Consider the following 26,574-nt stretch of genomic DNA (forward strand, 5'->3'; position numbering starts at 1 on the left):
ACGCAGCCCCGCTGCTCCTATTTCAACAATTGTTGTCTTCATATTCTTGTTTACTTATAACACTGAGGGGAAAATCCAACTTGGCTATAGAAACCTAGTTAAGATTCTAAAGAGAAGATCAGCCAGACTAAAACTTAAACTTGCTTTTTTTCTTTCATGTACTTTTAAAATAACAATATATCTACATTAAGCAAAAACTTAGCTCTATTGTGAAACAAAACAATAGCTGTAATAACCATGTTTGGAGGACTCAGTGCAGATGATTTAGAAAAACACTAGATCCTTAAGAACTTAATGAGGAAAAAAAAGCATGAACAGCAATTCACTAACATAAAAAACACAGGCTAACAAACCAGTAAAACCTGCTCTCTCTAGACATTCTTTTCCTACAAAATTAGTGAAGCTTTAACAAAATAGCAATTCAGAAATCAATGTAGTCAAAGGGTACTCACACTCAGTATCTTGGGGAGAAGATGTGAACATGGCTCTAGGGCAAAGAAACCTTAAAAGGTTACCCCCAAAATACATGTGAGACAAGTATACATATGCACATGTATGTAGATATAAACTAAAATATCTTCACGTTTTCCTTTACATGTCCTTAAAGTACACTATATGAAATCTGTATTGATGAGAATTTACACAGTAGTATTTAGACATTAAGAGCAGTACTCTCTACCACTAACTGCATGTCCTTAACAACCCACTAATGTTCTGGGCTTTCCAGTCTTTGGGAAACCGTGACTAAATGCTGCTGCTGCTAATGTAGTTATTTTACAGGTTGGTATAAAAATTAGACCATGTACCACAGTTTAAAACAGTGCCTGGTATAGAGAAAACTCAATAAGTGTTTTAAATGTTTTACAGGTAATAAATTTGGCAGCAGTCTAATGTTTACTGGCAGGCTGTTTTAATGATAATATATATTATAATGTTAAATGACAGATCAGTGTTTTAAATAATAATATATTACATATTATAGTACTAAATGACAGGATTTCTTAAAAGATAGTAAATCCATACAATGCCATACTATTAGTCATTAGAATGTTATTTGCAAATAATTTTTAATATTGGAGAAATGTTTGAGCTAAAAGTGAAAAGGCATGATATAAAAATGATTTCAACTATGTAAAATATATAACTATTTTTAAAAAGTATATAGCAGAAGGTACCTCAAATACTAAGAGCAATTCAGATAGCAGAATTTAACCTGCATGCTGTGGTTTTCTTCTTCATCCTTCTCTACCAGTAATCTTTTTCTTTTCCCCAAAAGGAAAAACCAGGAAAACATCATAATTTTGAAAGGCTAAAGAGACAAATGTATATAAAACTTATAGAAATGCCCAACATTTTATGTGTGATGTAATACAGAAATGTCTGTGGTTTTCCAAAACTAAATTCTTTTCTGTGGAATTTCCAAATACTGTTATTAGTGCAATAAATATCACAACATCCATCAGTGAATATCCCTTGGTCGGATCTGTTTATAAATGTGTAATCCAGTGTGCACGATGTACTCTTTTCCTAAAACCTCCGACATTCTCAAGCCAATCTCCCCAAGTCTCTACCAGGTTCTGACCTAGAATGTCCTATCAGCAATATTGCAGGACAAGTCTTCTAACAACACACCATGCTCCAGTAGCTTTGACCTTTTCTATCCAACAAACCAAAAAGCTCTTATCTCTGCTGCAATTATCAACGAGAACTTCTTCTGTCCAGTCCATAGAAAGACAAAGCAACCCTATTCACTCCGAGAGCTTCCAGAACTTTCTAATTCTTTGAGTCCTTTCAGTAGAGCTCCAGAGCTGTTTCTGAACTCCATCTTTCATATCACCTTGCCTTATCTGCACAAAGTATCTTCATTGCAGACAGCCAACTTCTGTTCCTAGGAGCAGGTATGTAACCATGTAAGCATCAGCCTCTGTGGATACCATCTAAGACCCTGACAATGTTACCAACAGGACCAATGGAAACAATCACAAGCCACGGGAGATCATGATATTCAGCTTCTTAACAAAGCATTCCTCAAAAGAACACCTCACTTATCTACCAACATCCCCATATATACAGCACTGAGTTAGGTATTATATTAGCCACCGCCAAAAAACATTCTAGTTAACCCGTATCAGATTTCACCCAAGCACACATCCTCATTGCATTTCCAGATAATTCTGAGTGAGGTTCTAAGAGCTGAGAAAGAGGAAACTGAAGATGTTCACGTGCAGTTGTTCGATGTGACACTGCTCTCAGGCTGATCTTTCACACTTTACAAACTGATACAACGCAATCTAAATGCACCATAAATATATATTTGTTAATCTTGATATTAGAACATTTAAACATTTCAAACTACATAAAAATATGACAAACAATATAAAACAAAGAAATTTGTTGACAACTTAATTCCAAAACATCACTATTATACTGCAATTAAGCAACAGGACAGCTTACACAGCTATTCAAAAAACAGTGTTTTTACTGGAGTGTTATCAACAAAAATCAGCACAATCCCACATAATAATGTCTCCAATTTATTATCGTTTCCACAGTACAAATTTTTCAAACCATAAATCCTTTGCATTTATTCAAAGTCTGTAAACAAGTGCCTGACTCCCCACCCTTGCCTCAGTTTAAGCATGTGAATGTTTTAAGTCCTTCGATCAAGTTTTAACTCTTCCACTTGTATAAGGAATCAAGAGCCTTCTCTCTTTACATTATTTATATTTTATCATACAGCCTGCAGTGCAGTAAATCACAGTGAAAGCCCTGGGGAAAACAAAACAACATGATCTTTACAGCAGGACTTGAAACTTTATAATAATAAATGCATTTGAAGAAACGTCCCATAATAAAAGTGTGGGTTTTCATTTCCAGAAAGCAAGTCAATTAGAAACTCTAGTTTCTACTTAAAAACCCATTTTGATCTAAAAGTGAAAACAGTCCCCTATCCACAGTCATTTTATAAACTCTATACAGTTTTACTTGCAGAGATTTTTTTTTCCAGTCTGGAAAACAGTAGTGCAATTAGTTTTACTTCTTTTAAGTTATTTAGTCCATGATGGAAACAGCTCTGTGGAAAGATAAGAAGATATTCTGGTAAACAAGAAATTTTTGCAAGCCCATGCTGGCTTACAGTCCATTAAAGCTTGTAAGTCCATAGCGGCTTTCAACAGAATGCTGTGTATACATCACTAACATCAATGCAGAAATAAATAGGTGGAAATAACTGTAAACTGTCTCCTCTTGATGACTCTTCGGTAATGTCTGACTTGATGAATTGATGGTGTAGTTTGTTAAATCAGCAGACAGTAGACAGTTGCAGTTACGGACATTTCCACTATGGTATCAACTCTGGAAAGCCCCAATGGAGTTACATTCCTAAAATTAAAATAAAAACGGAGTGGAGGGTGGGAGATAGAGTTCACAGATGCCACCTGAATGGAATTCCATCAAGTCATTGAGTCACTTAGACTTCTTCTTGAAAAGGCTTTTGATTTTTGATGGCTTTTTGCTTTTCTCGCCATTGTGACAAAGGTCATGTGGGATGCTGCTGATTCTGGAAACATTCGAGACTTCCTGAACTGGCTTGCTGTCATTGCCAGCTGAGGAACATGATGTGTGTCGAGGTTTAGGCACCGGGATGCCACTAGAAAGTTGGTTCATGCTACAGGATTTCTCCAAGATGCCATTGTACACTTTGCTGGCAGGACTGAAGATCATGCTCTTGGTTTCTGTCAGACCCACACACTCAGGGGAGCCCCGGGAGACATCTGCTGTTATTGGCGATTCTCCCCTGGAGGAATCCTCCAGGGAAAGCTCATCTCTTGATACCTTTCGAGAAGACAATGTTTGGTATATCTCAAGGCTTGAAGGGGGAGACTGTTTCCTCCCAATGGAGGAGTTTAAGGAGTCACACTCTGAAGCTGTGTCCTGTACTTCCCTGAAGAAGACAAAGGGAGAACGCTTAGATCAAGATGTTCGTAAGAGTAACAGTGAACATTCTAGTCAAGTCAACTTCCATTCACTAAAATCCAATTACTAAAGGAGATATGCTATAATTATATGTAGAGATAAAATTGAAAATTTTTCTTGTACTATAGCATATTATTTCCATGTGCATATGTGTGTGTAACAAAGAGAAACAGAGAGAGAAAGAGAGAGGAGACAAACACACACACACATATATATGCATTTGTGTAGATATTTGCATGTGTGCATGTGTGGACTACAGACCAACATGGACTATCTTTCTTGACTGCCATCATGTTATTTTTTGAGACAAGATCTCTCACCAAATCTGGAACTCATTAATTCAGGTGGGCTGACTGGCGAATACACTAGAGATCTGCTTGCTCCCATCTCTATCCTGCTGGAGTTAGACAGTGTGGCATGTACCTTACATTTACACAGGTGACAGGGACCCAAACTCGGCTTCTAATGCTCATTAGCAGACACTGCATGCATTGACTGATCCTCTCCCTAGCCCCAAACTTGTTTAGTTTTGAGATAAATTATACCAATCAAACAACATAATTTAATTAAATTATGCCTAACATGTGAATTTTGAGTTTTCCTAAGCCCTTCTGACTTTTGCTTTCCTTCAATACTCTTTTTCCTTCTGAATCATAGAACTGAAGTATATGTTTGAAAGATGGAGTTTTAATCACTATTTTAGTGTTTAGTTATGAACTTGAGGAAATATAACTTTCTGAGGAAGTAAAACATGAACACAGCACTAAAATAAAAGCTCTACCAAGTTTTGTGGAGACAATCTGCTAAGGTACACTGAAACGGATAGGAGATAAAAGGCAAACATATGATGCTATTTTCCAAGAAGGGACATTGAGTAAGTTTTTACAGAATAATCTGTGAATGTTTCCCCACTTTGTCTATAGTGAAAAAGAAGATAAATAAAACAGAACACTAAAGTTCCTAAGAGTCACCGTCAAGACGACTAGCCTCCTCTGAAATATCACAAAGCCATGTTCCTTCTTAGAACCACCACAAACTTGCCCTAAATGACTCCATGACTTCCTCATTAGCTTCTCGGCTTCTATTCCGGTGTCTCCCTTTCAGCAACTTTTCTATACAGCCACTGAAGTAACCCTAAAAGCTCAGTCACCACATCACTCACTTGCTCATGACTTTCCACTGTGCTCCCTCAGATAGAATCCAAAGGCCCTGCACATCTATCGAGCCCCTGGCTATCTCTCCAACCATACTCCCTTCCCTCTGTTCCAGAACACCCTTCCTGTTCCTTCAACATACCAATCTGCAGACTTCCTCAGGACTCTGCACTGTTTCCTCTGCTCGAATATAATCCTCCCATTGCTCTGACTGGCTTCTTCCTATACTTTAGATAACTACTACCCACCCAGAGAGGCCTTCCCTAACCATCCTATATAAAACTATAAAATGACATTTCCTTTGCTTATCATCTATCATGGCCTAGTAGCAAAAATGGTATTTTCTACTAACTTCAAAAGAAAAAACCCTATTAAGTCTAAGAGATCTTATTAATAATTGTATTCTCTGCATTGTAATTCATGGCAACCCCACAGTGAGATCACTAAACATGTACTGAATGAAGAATGAATGAAATCCTGAAGAAGAGGAACTATTTCTAATTGGTTTCTGCATGCACTTAGTAGAACTCCATTAAAGAGTTCTTTAAGAACAAAAGGAAAAGTCAAGGTAAAATTGAGGAAACAAAATCAGAAAAAAAACAGGGCTAAAGACAGAACAGCAAGGTAAAACCTCACAGGATAATGATCTTCCAGCTGGAGCTAGCCTAGGGTCATCTTACTTGCCTTGGGAGCTCAAGGTATCAAGTATACAAGACACAGCAAGAACTAAACTCATATTTATAGAATTAAACAATCTCTTACAGTGACTGGTCTATGACTACTACCATTTTCATATTTATACTTGCTTACTTCTGACAATTATTTAATTGTCAGAATTATTTCAATTATTTTAGATATACATTGGATTGCTGAACTTACATACTTTTTATTTTACTCATACTATATATGTAAAGGGTATATTGTATGTATGTACATTTATTTATTTTATATATACATATATCCATGGCTCAAATGTGGAGGTCAGAGAACAGCTTACAGGACTTGTTTTTTTATAAACAGTGTGGATCCTGGGAAGTGAATCAAGGCAACCAGGCTAGGCAGCAAGTGCCTTTACCTTCTGAACTATCTTACTAACCTTAAAGATTTTCTTCATACAACCTTCCATAAGAAACATTATCTCCTAGCCTCATAAAGCTGTAATGTGAAAAGAACCACCAATCTCAGGAGACGTGGCTCCTCCCTCCTCCCCTAGTCCTGTTGTTTTCAGTTGTCAACTTCACGCAAATCATCTATTTTCTCTAGGTCTCAGTTTTCTTATATGCTAAAGTAAGAGACTTTAATTTATCTTTAATGTTCTATCTACTTCTACCATTCTAATTCAAAAATGAGCACTGATCAAATATACTGCTTCTTCCATACAACTGATCAGATCTGCACCCAGGTACTGCACAAATTAAAAATAATGTATTTTTAAATGCATATTCTTTGTAGCACATGTTTCCTTTGGAATTGAACTTAACCTATATACCATTTACATGAATTTTTAAAATAATTTTCCCTGTGGTAACATGTAAGCAAACACATGTATGTTTTATGAGAAGATATATGTTTAAAAAGGAAAAGAAAGACAACCGTGGGTGAGGGCTAGCTGAGTGTGCATGTGTATACTGTGTAGAAGGCTGGCTTCACAGCAGATAGCCATCATGAATAAAGCAGCCCAGGTGTTCTGAGGTCAGATTCCTCTTATACTTAGGAGGCAGCTGTGAAGTTTTGACATGGCATGTGAAACAAGAGCCTAGCATTCCCATGGTGGAAAGGTTCCGTGGGGCAGGACAGCTCCCCACACTTTCCAGAAGCCACAGAAAAATCTGAGAGTGAAGTCACACTGTTTGTGACTGTGCTTATACTAAAGACACATAAAATGCTAATTATAACAGGCTCCTCAGGGAAAGGAGCACCGAATTCTCTACTGGAAACTTCTAACCCTAATTATTTCCTTAGGAACAAGCCTCAGAGATTATCTACTAATTAAAAAATAACTTTTACTAGGCAGCGAAATGATGATGAGTGACAAGTGATCTGACGGTAATATCACCATGTGACAGCTAGGAACCACCCTGACCACCATGATCGGTGCTGACATACGGCAAAATAAGCAGTTTTTCTGTCACAAGCAGTACTGCTTGTGAAGAGGAATACAGATTAGAAGTGAGCTCCCCACAGTAACAGACCTCATGGCATGCTGGTGCCCTTAAGACAGAATGGAATGCATGCAGTTATACTCACTGCGGCAGAGAAATTAAGTAATGAATTTAATTTACTTTTATCATTCTCTCCATTGAGTTCTCAACATCTTCCTGAGCACTGAGATTACGATACTGCCTACATGCTAGTAAGCAACAAATTATTTTGAAATTTCAATCATATTGATGTCTCTTTATATGCAGGTATACTCAAGTCCAAGATGTCATATTTTACATACATATTTTCACTTGACAAGTCTATGGTTGGAGACCCGAGCCGACTGCATTTGTTAGCATCAATGCAGTTACACCTCAAAAAGCTCCGGCAGCCCAGTGACAAGAGAGCTCTCCACTGGGTTCTGGAACTTCACAGGTCACCCAGGGGTCCGAAGATGAAACACATACTAAGGCCCCAGAGTCACTAATATTCATAAAGATTATTATTCAGGCAAGCAGCTCAGCAAAGGCAGGAAATACACAAGGCAAGTGTCTGCTACCAGCATTAAATATTAGGTCACCCAATAAGGACAGGTGGGTGGTCTTTAGAAACTGAAAGCAACCAGATCCTCTGCTTAGAACAACACAGAAACAAGACCTTAGCAAGATACCCACAAACAACTGAATTCTGCCACAAACACATGAGACTCAAAGGGCACTCCAGATTCCACATGAGAAAGAACTTAGGCCAGCCAGCACCTTGACTTTAGCCTCTGATAGCCCGAGCAGGAAACCAGTCAGCCTAGACGTGCACTTCAGATGTACAGAACGTGAGTGTCCATAAATAGGTGTCATGTGAAGCCACTGCGTCTGTGAAAGCTTGCGTAACACAGAATACACTGCAGCACTGCTGCCACTACCATACCCGCCTAGCCCCATCCTCTGCAGCTATTAATAGCCAATACCATTGTTTTTCAGCAGTGAAGTAGATGGCCTCCTCCTCCTCTTCGTTCCGATACAGAGCAGGGCAACTTGACACGGACAGGATGTCTGGATCTGGGGAAGGTAATGAGTGCTGGGGATGCTGGGGATGGTGAGGAAGCCGAGGGTGGGATACCAGCGGAGCATGGGGAGGAAGCTGAGCTCGCTGGGACTGTGGGGAGGATGGCACAACGCTGCGACGAGAGCGGCATAAACTACTGCTTCGGGCTAAAGACCCAGCAGGTTTAGGCACGGTCCCTGAAAAACATAAGCAAATGGAAACAGTCATAACCACCAACGTCCCTTGCCCCTTAACTGTCTTCTTACAAATATGTACACAAGAACTAATACAGTAAACTATCAAATTAATGTTTATTCATGTAACTATATAACAACTGCCATTCTCTACCACCTATGGAAAAATTAAACAACATAAAAAATTAATGCAAATATAATAAAAATGATAACAGGTAAAACTAAAATAAAATGCACATTAATGTAGTCTTACTGTAAAAATCTGATACTACTAAAAACAAAGACTTAAAAAACTTTATTCAAAATAACATTTAAATTTAAAATCAACATAGCCTCTTTATAAGGAATGATAAACTATTTGTGAACACTATCCTGAAGCAGAAGGAAAAAATAGTATAAAGTATCAATGGATAGTCTTTGACATATCACATGTTTGACCTTTAAGAAGGTTTAAATAAAGATTGTACAGACAGTCTCTCAGCTGAAACCAAAGCTTGCTTCCTAAACACAGATCCTCAAGGACTAAGTCTCTGTCTTAGATCTCCCTGTGTTTACCGCAAGCTAGACCCTTGCATGTGGAGCAAACAGATTCATTCCGTTTCTTTTCCTATGCTAAGGCTGCCCAAGAACACCTCTGTGCACATGATATCCCTCAGTGACAACAGCAGGCAGAAGGTGCTGGCTGGCATACTTCATGCCTGCACCCTTTATAAAATGGGTTCTTTCTGAAGCCCATGCTATTAGACAGTCGAATCCTCACTACATGCCAATGCTTTCTTCCCTGTCAGTCATTCTTGCTCTAGCCAAACCACCCACTCATCATCAATGTGAATCATTTCACTTCTAAGACTCATCTGCCTCTTGACCAATCAAGAGTTTTGACCTCTTCTTTGCCTTCCTGTATATTCTGATATCTTGACTTGCCAATCATATTATGGTAAGCCACAGAACAAGAAATGAAATAATTCTCCTAGTATCAGAAATTATATATTATCTAAACAGAAACTCTTACAATTTCATTGAGGACAAACTTCTCACCAACAACCTCAAAGCACAATGGAGAAAATAAGGAATCAAACGGTTATCTAGTTAAACTATTATTTCCCAGGAAACGTTCAGACACTTTCTGCCAAAGACAGAATTTCTCACTTCTAATTTGCTTAACAAAATACTAATCAATACTATGCTTTCAAGAAAGAGCAAAAAGGAGAAAAGAAAAGTAAAAAAAAAAAGAATGACAAACAGAGACGTATATTTAAATTAAGGCCAAAAAGATAACAAAAGTGAAGATTCTGACATTTTGTACTTCAGAGGGCACCAGAGAGCACTAATATGCAAATGACGAGTCACTGAAGTTCAAGTTGTGGGGCACCCTAGTTGTCCAGAGGGAGAGAGAAGGGAGAGGGGAGAGGAGAAGAGTGTAAAAACAAAGCACAATTAAGAGTCCTGGGATAAAATAGATCAACAGGCAGGTTAAATATCTGCATTAAATATCCCCAAAATATAAAGGAAATAATACCACACAATTCCCAAATTTACTTCTGAAGGAGGAGGAGTAATTCTATTCTCTATTCTTCTACTCACAATAAATGTATCAATTAACAGTTTCTGAATTTTCCTCAGAATTACAAAGATTCACGTATTAGAATCTTTTACTTTGCTCTTTTCATACAACAAGCATACTTCCTGAAATAATAATTTCAAACACAACTAACACAAAATACAGACCACCAAAGAGGTATCTAAACGAAGCACCTTCATCCTACCTTAGACGCCATTCTTATGGCATCTGATAAACACAGCCTTTGTTTTTACAAGGTCCAGAATTTAGGAGCTTTTAACAAAGCAAAATGGAGTACCACTGTGTGGCCACTAGGTGGAGGCACAGCTCTCTAAACCTAAGAGCAATCAGATTAATTTCTAAAACTTTCTGTTAAATTTCAAACCAGCTCTCGTACGTTTTCATATTTATAACTATAAATGTCCACGTATAATATCACATTACTTAAAACATATGCAAATTATTCACACTTAGTATAAGTATTTTCTTTTAATGAAACAAAAAGTTTTGCCATGTCAAAACTCTCAAGTGTTTCTAAAACAGGCAATAACAACAACAACAAAAATTATAATAATTAATAGTGGATCATCCTCAAGTACAATGTTATTCATAAAATTTACATATTTTAAAGAAAAGCTATTTTAATAGGTTTAGTATTTAAATAAATGCATATTTATTTATGAATCAGTGTTATATTAGGGCATATATACATACAAATAAACAAATAAATAGAGTAAACTAATTCAAATCACAAGTCAGATGCAGCTGCAGCTATCAACACCTCACAGCCCAACTGTTCCTCTCACCCGCTCTGCTCTAGGATGACTACTGCTTCCTCACTTCACTGCACCATGAACAGGTTAAAGGCAGAGAAATGACAGAAGCATGGTCATTGGCTGAGAGTTAGCTGGCAAATCAAAGTTTGGTTTGGTAGAAAGTGTTTTACTCAATCAGAACTATTCCAGCAGTTTCGGGAAAGCTGTTACAGTTAAACAGAAAAAGTCAAAACTAAACTTGCGTAGGCACGATGACTTGATTGCTCTCAAAACGTAAAATTTTAAGTTTTCAGTTAAGCAAGGACTAAACTAATACACTTGTCCATTTTTCAAAACTTTGTTCTATTGACACTGTAAAAAGTCACAAATACTGGGAAAATGGACCAGGCAAGAAGTAATAAGAATAAAGAATTTAACAAACAATTTCTAATATAAAAATTGCAAATTAAAAACATCTGTAACTCTGCAGAAAAGTCAAAAGTTAAAGCATTCAAATTTTATCTTACCAAAATGTTTTTTCATAAAGTAAAACTCAAAAACATAACATACAACTAAGCAATCTAATACACACAAAAGCTTCCTTTGGAAAGAGCTACATTCTAGCAAAGAAACATGCTTGCACACATATATAATCCTAATAATCAGAGGGGTAGGGCTGGAGGCCACCCTGAGTCATCTTAAAACAACTAGAAAATGTCTTACTTATTTATATGTATACACAATGTCTTATATAAACGTATATACATATCACATCTAAGTTTTATAAACAAGCACAGTTTTTGTTAAAGGCAAATAAATTCAGTACCTCATGATATAAACAGAGCAGGGTAACACTACTAATAAAAGAACACATTGAAAAGCAAAACAAAAATATTTACAAAAAAAGTCTTGGGAATGGAACAAATCATAAGCTGACCAAAGAGTCAAGAGCTGACGATAGCGGAGTTAGCACTCAAACCCAGGCTTCCAAAACCTTGCCTTACTCTTTCTTTCTACTGTAGTTTTCTACCCAAGTTCAGCATTTCATTTACATAACCACTGGCAGTCATTGTTGTATCCAATCCTTTTTAAGTAATTCTCCCATTTCAATTTAATGATTAGTAATGGTTTAAAAGCAAAATCCTACAATGAGTTCTATATGACAACTGCTGAAATATATGTGCTAAAATATGCAAATTAATCAACTAGACATGCTACTTGATAATGTGTATTTCTAAAATAGAATGTATACCACATATATAACGAATACATATGAGAATATATAGTACTCTCAAAGAGTAAAATAAATATTAAAAAGAAATAAAAAAGAGTACATTTCCCCCATAGACTTCAAAGTACATCATTCCTAAAAAAAGCATGTTAGGAACTTCTTTGCTGAACTCACATACCTGGGAACTGTGACACTATTGGGGGTGTGTCTTCATCTAAGTCATCCACGCCTCCAGCAATAGGGTAGGGTGGAATGGAGACTCTAGGCATCACCACCCAGCTGTGGTCAGAGTACAGAGAGGAGGTGAGACTGGGGAGCCCAGAGTTGTGAGCTATCTGAAAGCCACAGATCTTCTCAATCTGCTGCCAACGAAAAAGCCGTTCTCGCAAACACGTTGTCAGCTCAGAGAGTGCTTTCCTGAAAGGTCAATAGATAAATTACTTATTGCACGGAAGTCTTGAATATGACATTGAAATAAAGCCAATGACAGGAAGAGACCCATGGAAATTGGCTGATCTCAAGAAAAAATTATCCAGTTTCAGAATTAGTCTAAGTTATGCCACTGTGTCTGCTTCTCTAATTAAATATACATTATCTACATAGTACACAGCTCAACACTGTAGACGGACACACAGACTGGTAGAGAGCATTCTCACTTGGCTTCCAGAATCTTGTGGTCTACTTCATCCAGGGAGGAACTATGTGCAACATGCAGGGTCCCAAAGACTGTGCTTCTCTTCTTTTTAATCTTTTCTGCCTGAAAACCCAAAAGGTTAAAAATGAAGCTAGGTTTAGGAAAATTACTATTTACATACTAATAAAGTTGATTTTGGTTTTGACTGTATTAATAATCATAAAACCAGTAGAAAGTTATTAGCCAAGATACAGACATATTTTCAAAATAAGGAAACAGATGAGAAAGAAAGCATGCTTTCCTAAGTCAAAGAGACATTTAAAGCTTTGTTCTAGAGTACTGTTTCTCTTATTTCTATAGCTGAGAAAAAACAGAATCTTCTATTAGAACTAATAAAGAACATTAACCAAACCCTATTGCAATGAAGGTTAGTGAGAACTATGCACTTTTCCAGAATTCAGATTAAGGCTTACTCTTATTCCACACAATTTAATAACAGCAAACAAGAGTGTCTAGGAACTACTAACCTGCATCAGATAGGAGGCAGCAACCTGGAGGAGAAAAGCTCTGTATAAAACGTTTACAATAGTGACAGCAACGACAATTTCTCAAGGACACTAAGGTAATTTTACAAGCTATCCATGCACTTCTCTAGAGAGAATAATTTTACTTTAAATTATTTAATTACAAGAATTTATTTACATGGCAAACTCTAATTTTAAAAAAAGAACCTTCAAGGAGGCTTCTACTGAAGTTTTAGTATTCCAATTAATCATGAAATCAGATAATACCTCATCCTTAGCAATGGCTAGCTGCATCTCAGCATTCTGTCTCTTAATATTGTAGTACTGTACTTCAACTTCATGTGTTAGCTGAAGCCATTTCTGAAGCGCATCGGGAACAGACCAGCTGCTTCTCATCTCAAACTCCTTTTCAGCCTTTTTTAGAGCCATGCGGACCTGGAAGGACAAAGGGAAAAAAGCCACAAAGGAAGAAAAGACTGAAATAAATGTTGATACCAAAACAAAAGGAAAAACCAATTCAATTATGGATTTTACAAAAACCTTTTAAAGTCACTAAATCTAAATGTACTTTTTATATCAAAACTATAAATGGCTTTAACGGCATTCTAAATTTACTAAGCAAAGCTAAAAAGTCACAAGTTAGATAAGGGCAGGAGTCTACACACACATATAAAAAGTTGAAATATTTAGTTTTTGTATTTTATAGCTGTCAAGTTAAGAGAAATAAGGCACAGAGGAAAAAAATCTAGGGATTATACAAATTACTGATCACATGTTCCTCACAACGCATTTTTTTGTTGTTGTTACCTAGGATAGGAAGCAATGCCTGGAACCCAGTGGACTTCCTACTTCTCATTTCCTGATACTGTCTGTTATCTCTCGCACTTCTCCTACTGTGGTTTGCTCCACCCTTTCTATCTCCACCACTGCCCCCAGACAGCAAGCAGAGGTTGACATGAATAGACTGTGAAAACGTCAAGAGAATCAGTTCTGGTCAAGAATATACTTGATTTTCCCTGTGAGAAATTATGTATTGCCTACCCTGTAAGTATGAAGTATTTCTCCCACATGCCATTTAAGGGGGCCAGCCAATTAAACAACAATGACAAAAATAATAAGATGTCTGAGGTATTAAGTATAATAAAAGCTAAGGAAGAAGTATCTAAAGAAAAGCCTCACTAACAAAGTGAGAAGGAAGAGAATCTGTTCTTAGAACTTACTTGTAAATCTAGACAGTGTACAAACTAGAAGATGTGAAGTGCCCTATGGTGGGACTGGTGTGTGTAGCTGAAAGCCATCCACAAAGCCATGGGTGCACTGTGGAGCACGGGGCTTCTGGTACCCGACCCATAGCTGCAGGGCAAATGCTCTCACAAGCTAACTAAGGTAACTGAAGCTCCAATTCCTAAACTAAAGTGCAGAGGAATGTTTGATCTGAACAAACCCAACTTATTTAAATAAACTTCTGTTTGCCAGAATAAACTAAGAAGAGGACTACACAAACTTTTGATAAAGAAATAGAACAGCTGTTCAGCAGTGTGGAAAAATATTTTAAAACTCCAAAATTAAAAAGAAATCACAACAGGACACGAGTCTATAAGTAAAAAAAAAAAATTAAATTAAAAAAACTGAAAGAGTTGTAACGTAGGGCTTAAAAAAAAAGGCTTTTTCAGTAGGAGCAACTTCTAAGGCAACACTCGCCTGGCGTGATTCATTGTGTAACATATATGGGACAATGTGAACTTAGTAAGAAGGTCGGCTAAGCTGCGTGGCGTCCCTGCTAATCTCTCAGGAAGAAAGAACTCAAGGCCAGGCCCTGCAACACGTGATCCTGCAAAACACCATAAGCAGACTGCAGCAAGCCTTTCCTCTCACAAGACTTTGAAACTAAAAATCCAGTATAATTTAAATGTTCAGGATATTAAACACAGAATTTTTCCTCATGATATTCTGTATAATACTATATTTCTCATAAGTTTATTTCTCTTATTTTAGCTCCATGATTTTGCACCGAAACTATGTATTTGGGGCATAAATTGAGGCTGAGTAATGCTCAAATTAACTGTTAATGTCTCAGTGAAATTTATGACCATCCAATATTAGCAACTGTTCAACAGCTATTATTCGTAACTTTGTTATTTGATTGAAATCTTAACCCTCAGTTTGAGTTACATTGTTAGCCATGAGGATGGTCAAAGTCAAATTAGCTAAGAACGTTTACAAATGAATCACAGATCTGAAAACTCTGTAATTCTGGTACATTAGAAACTAAAGAGCAGGAAGTAGAAACATGTCAGAAATAAACAGCCCACACACTTCAAACCTGGCTTCGTCTATGAAGCTTTGGCAAGATTCACACTTCTGAGGCTCACTCACTGTCTGCGACTTAGCCTGATAACATGAGATTTTTAGGAGCAAAAAAACCACGATGTGGAAACTATTTTAATCACATAAAATATAAAGTGGTAATATTAGTTAATCAAAAGTCTTCATTTAGAAAAATATTACCATATGATCACTTTTGAAATTATCTTCATTAGGAAAAAATATGTTTCAAACTATATGGGATTGTAGGGTAACATATGTATATACATACATTAATTTCCCACTTTAATTACCTCAGTAAATGAAGCACTGAACAGCAGTATAGGAAAATACAGATTTGGAATAGGACACACAAAATCTTGCCTTTGCTGAATAACAGTTGTGTGACATAAATTACTTAACCTCCCTAATATAACCTTCTCTATGCAGCACAACACAAGGGTTAATGCTCAGATAGCATTAACTGCTAAAAGTTAAAGCCACTGATAGCATAACCAAGAGCTTCTATACACTGAATACTCATAAGGTGGTATTTCTTATCAATAAAATCATGTTGGGCAGAGTTCTTCCTCAAAGACCTACTGCTTTCCTTGAAGGCATCTTTGACTCAGGATGACATGAGGATTATGTTTATACAAGCACAATTGGTACATCAAATTGCAGTGACCTTAGGGTCTACAAAAGCATGCAAAGCTCCCTGTACCCAAACCAGAGATAAAATGAAAGGCAGTCACTAATCAAACACTATTATTAAGGCAGTTAATGTTCATTTAGGGAAGAAGAGACATTTTCTTTAGTCTTTAGACATTTGTTTAGTGGTCACTGCTAAGTCCATGCTTCTGTAAATACTCCCCCATCTCAAGAACTCTATAAAGGAGTGGAATAAAACTCATGGATCATTAAAATTAATAAATAAATGAAAAGACATAAAAGCAGAAGGACTAGATGAGAAGAAGGGATCAGTAGGAGAAGAACAGAAATGGGTAACTGGGGAGGAATATGACAAAGGGGAAATTGACAAGATGACCTGAGAAAATTGGGAGCATTTGGCGGGGGGAGGGCAGGAGGGAAGGGGGAGCAGAAAAGGGGAGTGGGGAGGAGAACGTGAGAGAACTGGTTGATCAAGATGGGGAAAGGATAAAGAGGGGAAGCAAGGAAAGAGATAACTTCATTGAGGGAGCCATTATGGGGCTAGCATAAAACCCGGCACTAGGGAAATTCCCAGGAATCCACAAGGATGACTCCAGCTAAGACCCTAAGCAAGAGTGAAGAAGGATGCCTGAACTGGCCTTCCCCTGTAATCAGACTGATGACTACCTTAACTGTCATCATAGAACCTTCATCCAGCAACTGATGGAAGCAGATGCAGAGATTCACAGCTAAGCACTGTGCCGAGCTTCCGGAGACCAGTCCAAGAGAGGGAGTAGGCATAATACAAGCAAAGGGGTCAAAACCATGATGGTGACACCCACAGAAACAGCTGACCTGAGCTAGTAGGAGATCACTGACTCTGGACTGACAGCAGGGGAACCTGCATAGGACCAAACTAGGCTCTCTAAATGTGGGTGACAGATGTGTGGTTGGGGCAGTCTTTGCAGCTACTAGCAATAAGACCAGGATTTATCCCTAGTGCTTGAACGGGCTTTCTGGAGCCCATTCTTTTTAGAGGGATACCTTGCTCAGCCTAAATATAGAGGGGAGGGGCTTGGGCCTGCCTCAAAAGGATGTGTCAGATTTTGTTGACTTCCCATGGGAAGCCTTCCTTACCCTGAGGAGTGGATGGGGGATGGGTAGGTGGAAGAAGGGGGAGCAGGAGGAGGGGAGAGTGGGACTGGGATAGGTGTATAAAATGAGAAAAAGATTGTTTTAAAAAATGATTTAAAATAAAAATATGTTATATCTGTATGAGAATGTCATAATGAAACCTACTGTTGAGAGTAATTAATATAAGCTAAAAAAAAGAAAAATTATTATTATTTGTTTTTTTGGATTAGTTATTTCTTATAGGCAAAGTTAGATCATTAGCTAATAAGTTTTCGGTCATCCTAGAACAAGCCGAAAGTTATATATCTTGGTGGGATCAGGCCAGGACTTCTCAAAAGAAACTGAAGGGTATACCCAGTTCTTGGGCACACTATAATTTTGTCTAGGCCTTTACTGTTAACTTCTTGACTCATTCCTATATCTTGTACAGAAAAGATTTGCCAGGAAGTTGGACATAACTACAAAGTATGCCTATGAGTTAATTTTAGCAGTTTTAAAGTATATTTTAATAAATTTTATTATATAAAAACTTACAAATAAAAAAATCATATACCAAAATTAACCAGACCCAAACTTAATGAACTTAAGTCAAAGAGAATTAAAATGTTTTTTTCAAGAGAGAAGTATAATCAATGGCAGAAAAAAAAGTTCAGTCAAATTCTCCAAGAGAAGAAAACAGTGATGTTCAATGTACACTTACTTAGCCATAGATTGATTAAGACTTATCATATGATTCTGATCTTTTACTTGACAATTGAATTGAGAGAAAGCAGCACACATGGTATGCAAAGTGAGAGGTAGAATACTTAGGTTCGTGTCCCTGCTTTGTAATTGAATAATTCTAAACAAGTCTCCCAATCCTCATTTTGTTTCTTAGTTTTTCAATCAATAAATGGCCAAGTCAGAAAAATGATATGGCATTATAGACATAGAGGTTAGCAGAATGTCTTCTCAAGGTGAAGGAAGGGCCACAGAACAAGAAATACATGGCCTCTAGAATGGAAAAGGAAAAGAAACAGATCCTCCGTACAGGCTCCACTAGAATAAGGCTACAGACATTGTAGAGTAATGATAAATCTACATTTCATTATGTCACCAAGCTTGTAGTAATTTATCTCTGCATGTCTTAGAGTTTCTATTGCTGTGAAGAGACACCATGACCACAGCAACTCTTATAAAGGAAAACATTTAATTGGGGCTGGCTTACAGTTCAGAGGTTTAGTCCATTATCAACAAAGCAGGACATGGTGGCATGCAGGCAGACATAAAGCTGGAGAAGGAGCTAAGAATTCTACATCTTGACCCATAGGCAACAGCAAGTGAGCTGTCTCACTGTGCATAGCTTGAGAACAGGAGACCTCCAACTCCACTGCCACAGTGACACACTCTCTAACAAAGTCACACCTCCTAATAGTGCCACCCACTATAAGCTTATGGGGATCAGTTACATTCAAGCTACCACACTGCAGGAAGAGGAAACTGATACACATGCATGCCATGAAATTTTTCTACAACCCTCTCTTCTCCAAAGAACTGTGAAATGTCTGAAAGCCTACTCTGTCCTATTTTGAGTACCTGAGTGGAGGAAGACATCATAAAGGACACCTTGGTTGATAAATTTGAAAATTTTAGTAGATTGTATTCTAAAGCCATCTAACAGGTTTCAAAGAAATGACTAATTGAAATCCTTAACATCTGCAGTCCTTGACTTTACAGAAGCCCAAAACTAGATGTCCTGTCTCTTACTAGGTGATATTAGAAACTCAGACTTACTATGGATATTAAATAAACACCTCAAGTAAACTCTAGGCAACAAACCTAACATGACCTTATGTTGTATGGAAAAAGAAACATGCTGGCATCTTCACTTTTCAGTTACCATTTTGTTATTTTTAAAATATGAATTCACCAATGCTGAAAAAAATATTAGCTGAGGAAGTAAGTATACAATGAAAATAAATGCAGATACAGAAGATGGGACAAAAGAAAAAGAAAACGTTGGCCCTACACCTCGAGTAGCAATAGAAAGCCTTTCTCAAGAACAGTACCTGCTCCAGCTCCTGCTCTGCATACTGGCGTCTGCTCAGCTCGCACTCTGCGCCTTCCCTCAGCTCTCTCAGCCGACAGGCCTCCTCCTTGGCATAGTTGATTTCATCCATCATTTTTCGCTCTAGATTTTGCTTTTCTACAGCAACAGTTCTGTTTTCTTCCTGTGCCTTTTCAAGTCTTAGAGAACAATATTTTTTTTAAAAAAAATTCCTCATATAAGTATCCCAAATTTCACTTTTATGAAAAAAGAAACATTGCTTCAAAAAATATAATATTTTTAAAAATCAGAATTTTTAATAGTATTTCTATTGATCTTAAATTAGGGTATATATCAGGATATTTTCTGTTATTTTGGGCTCGAAGGACAAAGATTGCAGAAAACAGTTTCTGCAAAGATAATGTCCAAAAACATAAATATTTAAATATATTTGAAAGTAAAATTCAACTACATTCTACCTATATCTGATTTACTTCTCTGATCTTCTACACATTTATTCCCAAACTGTAACTCTCTGAAAATACAAAATGCAATGAGCATTTATACCTAATATGAATGCTAATCTAAAATAAGTGGTTACATATACACTCAGGTAACATTTTTATAAGACATATGTATGTGTATAACAAGAATTAAGACTGGTTTTAGTAATAAATTTTGTCTTACTTGGTTTTTTTGAGACAAGTTCTTAAGTAGCACAAGCTGACCTTGAAGTCACTAGCTATACAGTCAAAGATGCTCCTGAGAGGATCATCTTAGCGCTCCCTCTGAAGTGCTAGGATTCTCAAACAACCCAGGCTGAGTGAGATGATTTAGTTACCTCTCTTGTAAGTCCATGAGACTTTGCTCTGCAGTTTGTAAACTCTCTAGGTCTTTCATCATTTTTGCAACATGTTCCTTTGATGTCTTATTTTGTGTGTAAGCAAACCAACACCCTCCAACACCAATTACTATGGAAATTGTGAGAATAAAATCCTTCATCCAGTTATGAGGTGGGCCTACAAAAACAAAAGCAGATAGTTATTTTGAGTGTAACATAATATAAATATACAGAAAAGTAGATATCCAAAGTAAACAAAACTAAATATCTCCTTTACCCAGATACAAATTCTAGCTTTATGAAATGAAAACTCTCCTTCAAAAATCAGTAGGCTTACTTTCCAACAATCAGTATACTAACTAGTATATGGGACCTGCAGAAAGGCAGTGAAAAATGGACATGGCCATATCAGCTCATTTTCTAATGCCATGCGGGGAAAAGTCCCCACAGAGTAAAGAGAGCCCATGACTTGCTTCCATTTCCTTCAGTCAGACCAGGTCACTATCATTGAGACACAAATTGGATAACCAATCATTCACCAAAAGGCACTTCCCCAAGCATGCAGTTATACAATAAATTACACTCATCAGCAGTCCGTTACCTTGGGGGATAGACTACCCACCAAGCAGACACGACAATATTTTGTTAACCCACAGGGACGTTACTTGCACCTCAAGAGTAGAGATCAGGAATATCTGAGCACCCATCAACTGGCAGAAAGCCTCTTCTCCCATACCCTCTACTAGTAACAAAGATTATCCACTACTCCAACATGTACACAGCTGAGAAGTCCTGGGTGTACATAGTTAGTGATGTGGGTCAAGTGGCCATTTGTTTGAAATACAGGGGTTAGGATAAGGGAAAGTGCAGGACCTTATTCCCTAGCCTACCAAAGAATAATGTCAACCCAGCACTGCAATATAAGGCAAAAGGCACCAGGGCTGTCTTCAGGAATATATAAAAGAAAAACCTCTAGTCAAATACCATTTTAACCTTGCCCTGACTGTCAATGCACACTAACTTTATAGGGACTAATCAGAAGAGAGATAGAGAGGGCTGGAGAGATGGCTCAGAGCCTTAGAGCACTGGCAACTCTTCCAGAGGTCCTGAGTTCAGTTCCCAGTGGCTCACAACCATCTGTAATGAGATCTGGTGCCTCTTCTGGCATGGAGCTATACAAGCAGGAGGAACATTGTATGCATAACAAATAAATACTCTTAAAAAAAGAGAGCTAGATATATAATTTCTAATAAAATATAATGTAGTGTTTCAATGTTCCAAAGAAATACAATTTATAGTGGTAAATTGCCTGTCCTGGCTAGTTTTATGTCATCTTGACACAAGTTAAGTCATCTGAAAGGAAGGAACCTCAATTAAGAAAATTCCTTCATAAGATCAGGCTATAAACAAGTCTGTATGGCATTTACTTAATCAGCAATTCATTGATTTGGGGTCATCCCTGGGCTGGTTATCCTGTGTTCCATAAGAAAGCAAGATGAGCAAGCCATGAAAAGCAAGCCATGAAGAGCAAGCCAGGAGCAGCACTCCTCCATAGCCTGTTTGTCAGCTCATAGCTCCAGGTTCCTGCTCTTCTTGAGCTCCTGTCCTGACTTCCTTCAGTGATGAACAGTGATATGGAAGCATAAGCTGAATAAACACTGTGCTCCCCAGTTGCTTTGGTCATATGTTTCATCACAGCAATAATAACTAACGAAGTCACTGCCTAAACACTTAGTGCTCCTGCCACAGGACATTCTGCATGCTTCCTATGGAGAAACATAACAGAAACCTCAAGTTGCTAGCAAATCCATGGTTCATTCATGCCTGTCTCTATGCTAGAAAGTCTCAGTGCTTCATATTTCCAAAGCACACACCCTCACCTGCAATGCAAAACATGCACTGCAGGAAGCTACAGTCTCAAAAGGGATTGCTTGTAGTTCTGCTTCCAATTGGGAGGTTCAGCTCAGGTTTCATTTCAACCATAGCCCTATTCTGACTCTGTCTGAAATATAATCTCCAGGAATAACAATACGCAGATTGACCAGTCCCAAATTCCAAAGCATTACACACTGGAAAGGAGTTAAGTGAAAACTTCATTAAAATGTATATTTTCATTTGACAACATGAATTATTATACAAAATCTAGCTTGGGCATTACACTATGGTACTTGCTCAGTCAAATGATAATTCCAGAACAAAAAAAAATATTTAAAAGATAATACATCATTAATTTCTTAGCTGGTTTGCTTATTAAAGTGCACATTTAACAATATTTTTAAAAACAATTTGATAATACCATATTCTCTGGATTATGAAGCAGCCTGTTCCTATGTAGAAAAAAATCTCTACCTTTAATTCCTGTTTTTACTAATCAGCTCCTAGGAAAAAGACAAAATTTCACACAAAACAATCATGTAGTGGATTCAGTCAAGGACTTAGGGCAAGGAGCAAAGTTCAGGGATCCTGGGCATTTTTAGCAGGGCTCTCTACTTCCTCTCTTGTAATGCCCACCAGCTCACAAAGGAATTCTGGCTGTTTTAACAACTGCTCACTTAGCTCCAGCCAAAACAGAATCATGATCAGTCAGGTGATCACTGAACCATTCCCTTCAGCCTTCAGTATAAGAGCCCATCTCAATCAGAGTTAACAGGTACACTCCAGGATCCAGGGAGAAATAACGTTAGTTTCCTAATCTGTATTCTGTAAAATGCCATACTCCTTGTATTAATTTTGTTATTCCTTTTAGGATTCTGAAACAATAAAACAGAATTCTTCTAAAATATATACTGTTCAAACACTTCCTCCAAACATTTTTAGAAAATTTTTATTAAATAAACATATTAAACTTCCCTTCTGGGAAAAAAATATTCCTGTCCAACTTAAAATTTTTAAATAAAAATATGTCATAACAGTTTCCTACACATTCCTTTTCAGATCAATCAAATAACAGTGTCCACCTGGTGTTCCTACTAGACTTGTGTTCCTTCTACAGCTTCAAAGGATCTCTGCGTCTGATCTACATCTTCAAAGTTCTTTTCCTGGTGGCTAGTGACACTGTTAGGACTTACTACTGGTGTCATCAGAATAGTTAAACTGCCATATTCTTAAGGGTGAACATCCAGCTGAATTAACTTCAACAGTCACAATACTCCAACATTTTTAATATAGAAATCTAAATTATCACCTAGCCAGTTTCACAGATTTTTCCATTAGTAACTACTTTTTTATATTCTATTATCATTTTATTTCAAATTAACAGGGTATAAAATTCCAACATTTTCTTCTCTTAGAGAAGTTAATAAGTAAATAATGTTAAAGTCAAGTTAGATATGCAATTGGTTCCTGATTGATTTCTTTCCATGTAATTATCTGGAGTGGGAGATCCAGAACATTTATCAAATAATTAAATGCTCACTAAGTTGAATGAATTATAAAATTAAAGAGAATAAATCTGATCCCAAAGCATCACAAATTTATTATACAAATGTCTTGAACATTCCGCTAAAGAGGAAAGCACAGTCAGAAGGCCCAGGGAGAGCCCCAGGTGATACTGCTGCTCACAATCTAAGATCACACTTGAAGAACAAGTACAGTCTACCCGTTACAGGCCTTCCATGAGCTCCCAAGGTCCAAATGAAGAGCAGAAAGAGGGAGAACATGAGCAAGGAAGTTGGGACCGCGAGGGGTGTGTCCACCCACTGAGACCGTGGGACTGATCTAATGGGAGCTCACCAAGGCCAGCTGGACTGGGACTGATGGAGCATGTGATCAAACCGGACTCTCTGAACGTGGCAGACAATGAGGGCTGATAAGAAACCAAGGTCAATGGGACTGGGTTTTGATCCTACTGCATGTACTGACTTTGTGGGAGCCTAGCCAGTTTGGATGTTCACCTTCCCAGACCTGGATGGAGGGGGGAGGACCTTGGACTTCCCACAGGTCAGGGAACCCTGACTGCTCTTAGGACTAGAGAGGGAGAAGGAAGGAGTGCTGGGGGAGGGGGAAGTAAATGGAGGAGGTGGAAATTTTTAATAAATAAAATTTAAAAAAAAAAAAGAACCAAGAACTGCATATCCCAAGAAAAGATAGGCATGACCCTCTTTTGGTGTTTAGCAGTAAACACAAGTCCCCAAAGCAAGCTAATAATGAAATTAGCATTTGTATAAAAGATCCATCATCATTGCTAGCTCAGCTGTGATGTTTCCTAAAGGCCTTCTGCACACTGCTTTCTTGGAAAGAACATGTGTAACCACTGAGAAAATTTTAAAATTACTTTTACTTAGTAACTACTTTTGAAAATTCACGTTTTTATGGCAGAAAAGCTCATCCTATGAGCCATATTTCCTTCGCAGTCAGCAAGTGGCTCTTCTTGTTGATCTGCGCTTCTCCATTCTGTTTTCTTACTCAACACAGGGATGGGCAGACTACACTACTGGATCACACTGAATGAAAGAGATACTAACGTGTCAAAGGCCCGAACAAAACCACATCTAGTGCTTTGAGTTGAAGTTTCTGTCGGTGACTCCGGTCGCTGATTTTCAACTGGGAAATCATAAATGAAGTTTCATGAACTGCTATCCTGTACACAGAAAAAAGTTCATGTAATAAACAAAGTATTTCTAATATACAAATTTCAATACACAAGCAACAATATTTACTACTTCACAGGCTGGTGATCACTGTTGAGAGTTCATCTGAATCAAGAGTTCATCTGTATGAAGCACACCACACTTCAGAAACCCTTTCATAAAACTTAGCTACTGGAAGCCTTCCTTGGGCTGATAATTGTGTTGCTATAATGATGAGCTGCTCTTTTCTAAAGTTCCTTTCTATTATAACTTACTGTAATTGAGAAATTTATGAAATACAGTATTTCATAATAATTACCTAATGATGGCATTTTCACAAAGAAAAATAAAATAGTTATGGGACTTATTAAACATTTTTAGCAGATGTTAAACAGTTCTTACTTTAAGAGCTTTTAGTTAGCAGTAGTTGAAAAAGCTCCCGCTATACTCTTAGTGCTTAACTTCTTAAGATGAAAACCTAAATGGAAGATAAGAAGCCTTCTTGGGTAGGTTGAGGGGTGGAGGGATTCATGCAACATGCAATCCTTCAGTGAGTTAGGAGGAACAGGCAAGAGACACTTGAACTAAGAAATAAAGAAGGTGGAGAAGGAAAAGTTTAAGTCATGTATACTCAGAAGCTTGGGAGCCAGCTAACCTGATGTGCACAAACACTGATAACAAAGAGGCCCTGTCTCAAACAAGGTCAAGTTACAGAGCACCATCTAAGGTCGTTCTCTAACTTCTACACACATGTGCCATCTACATGTACCCACACTCACGCCCCAAATACACATACATATATATGAATGCACAAAGAATAAAACTGTAACAAGAAAATAGATAAAATACTTAAAACAGATATATTTATAGTATTTCTTTTATGCCATCAGCCCCAGAATTATCTTGCAGGTTCAGAACTGAAAATTGCCATCATCTAAAATACACTTCTCAATGTGTGGAAAAGCCATCTGGGTACCACTGACCTGGGAAGTGTTGTTCCCTTCACATTATTATCCCTAAAATTCTTCTCATATTGCGGAAGTTCAACAAATTCTACCAACCACTGCAGGGTATCCTCAACTGTCCAATTATGAACTGCAAGACAGAAAGGAGGTATATTTTAAAGCACACTGTTCTCAAAATTAAAAGCTGTACACATCTATATAACTTTAGGGGAAGCAAAGATGGAATATTAAATTTTCAACTAAATTCAATAAACAGTACTAAAATAATATCTAGCACTCTATGGTAAACTCAAAATAATGAGACCTCTACTTGTTTTCCTAAAGACAGAATCTAAAACAGAAGAAACATATAAAAGCAATTAAGGCAAATAGCAGTAAAACTAGTTCTAAAATAAGTATCAATACAGAGCTTTTAAAGGATGAAATAATCCATTTTGCTGGGTATAGATAACTTAACAGATACAGATTTGACTGACACGTCACCTAGCCCATTAATGCATACAATACTATGAAATGCCCTCAAAAAACCAGGTCCAGCCTAAGCATCACAGCATATGGTTGTGAACAAGATGTGGGAAACCTTTGCCCCTGTGGAAGCTAAAATCCTTGGGCAAGGACTCAGGTAGGACAACTTAGAAATAAAGGATGGGGAGGAAAAGTTTAAATTATGTTAGTCATTAAGGAAAATGGGGAAGGGAGAAATCTCATGTGCATACATACAGAAAAAGGGTGGGGTGATAAGCCCTCTGAGTTGACTATATCAACTAAAACCTAAAATAAAAACTCATAGAAATTCTGAAGATCTGAAAGAAAAATACCCCAACCAGAGAGAAATGCTAACATTAAAGTCCTACTGGGTTTTTTTTTTTTTTGT

At 37.4% G+C, this 26,574-nt stretch overlaps 1 protein-coding gene across 2 annotated transcripts in view; it reads right to left on the minus strand.

The window, feature by feature from the left end:
- Positions 1–2,459: 2,459 nt before the first annotated feature.
- Stim2 (stromal interaction molecule 2) overlaps positions 2,460–26,574 on the minus strand; it is a 126,274-nt gene continuing 102,159 nt past the window's right edge. Inside the window, exons 4-13 of one of the 2 annotated variants that reach the window (XM_075943522.1) lie at positions 25,719–25,830; positions 24,631–24,746; positions 20,168–20,345; positions 19,349–19,526; positions 13,479–13,646; positions 13,215–13,238; positions 12,710–12,810; positions 12,232–12,470; positions 8,236–8,509; positions 2,460–3,943 (exon numbers count right to left, since the gene is read on the minus strand). In XM_075943522.1, the coding sequence (XP_075799637.1) occupies positions 3,466–3,943; positions 8,236–8,509; positions 12,232–12,470; positions 12,710–12,810; positions 13,215–13,238; positions 13,479–13,646; positions 19,349–19,526; positions 20,168–20,345; positions 24,631–24,746; positions 25,719–25,830 (1,868 nt within the window). In that variant the 3' untranslated portion in view covers positions 2,460–3,465. The remainder of the gene's footprint in view (positions 3,944–8,235; positions 8,510–12,231; positions 12,471–12,709; positions 12,811–13,214; positions 13,239–13,478; positions 13,647–19,348; positions 19,527–20,167; positions 20,346–24,630; positions 24,747–25,718; positions 25,831–26,574) is intronic. The other variant, XM_075943523.1, reaches the window with a different exon arrangement.

This window comes from Microtus pennsylvanicus, chromosome 12 (genome assembly GCF_037038515.1).
Source record: "Microtus pennsylvanicus isolate mMicPen1 chromosome 12, mMicPen1.hap1, whole genome shotgun sequence".
Classification (NCBI taxonomy): domain Eukaryota; kingdom Metazoa; phylum Chordata; class Mammalia; order Rodentia; family Cricetidae; genus Microtus; species Microtus pennsylvanicus.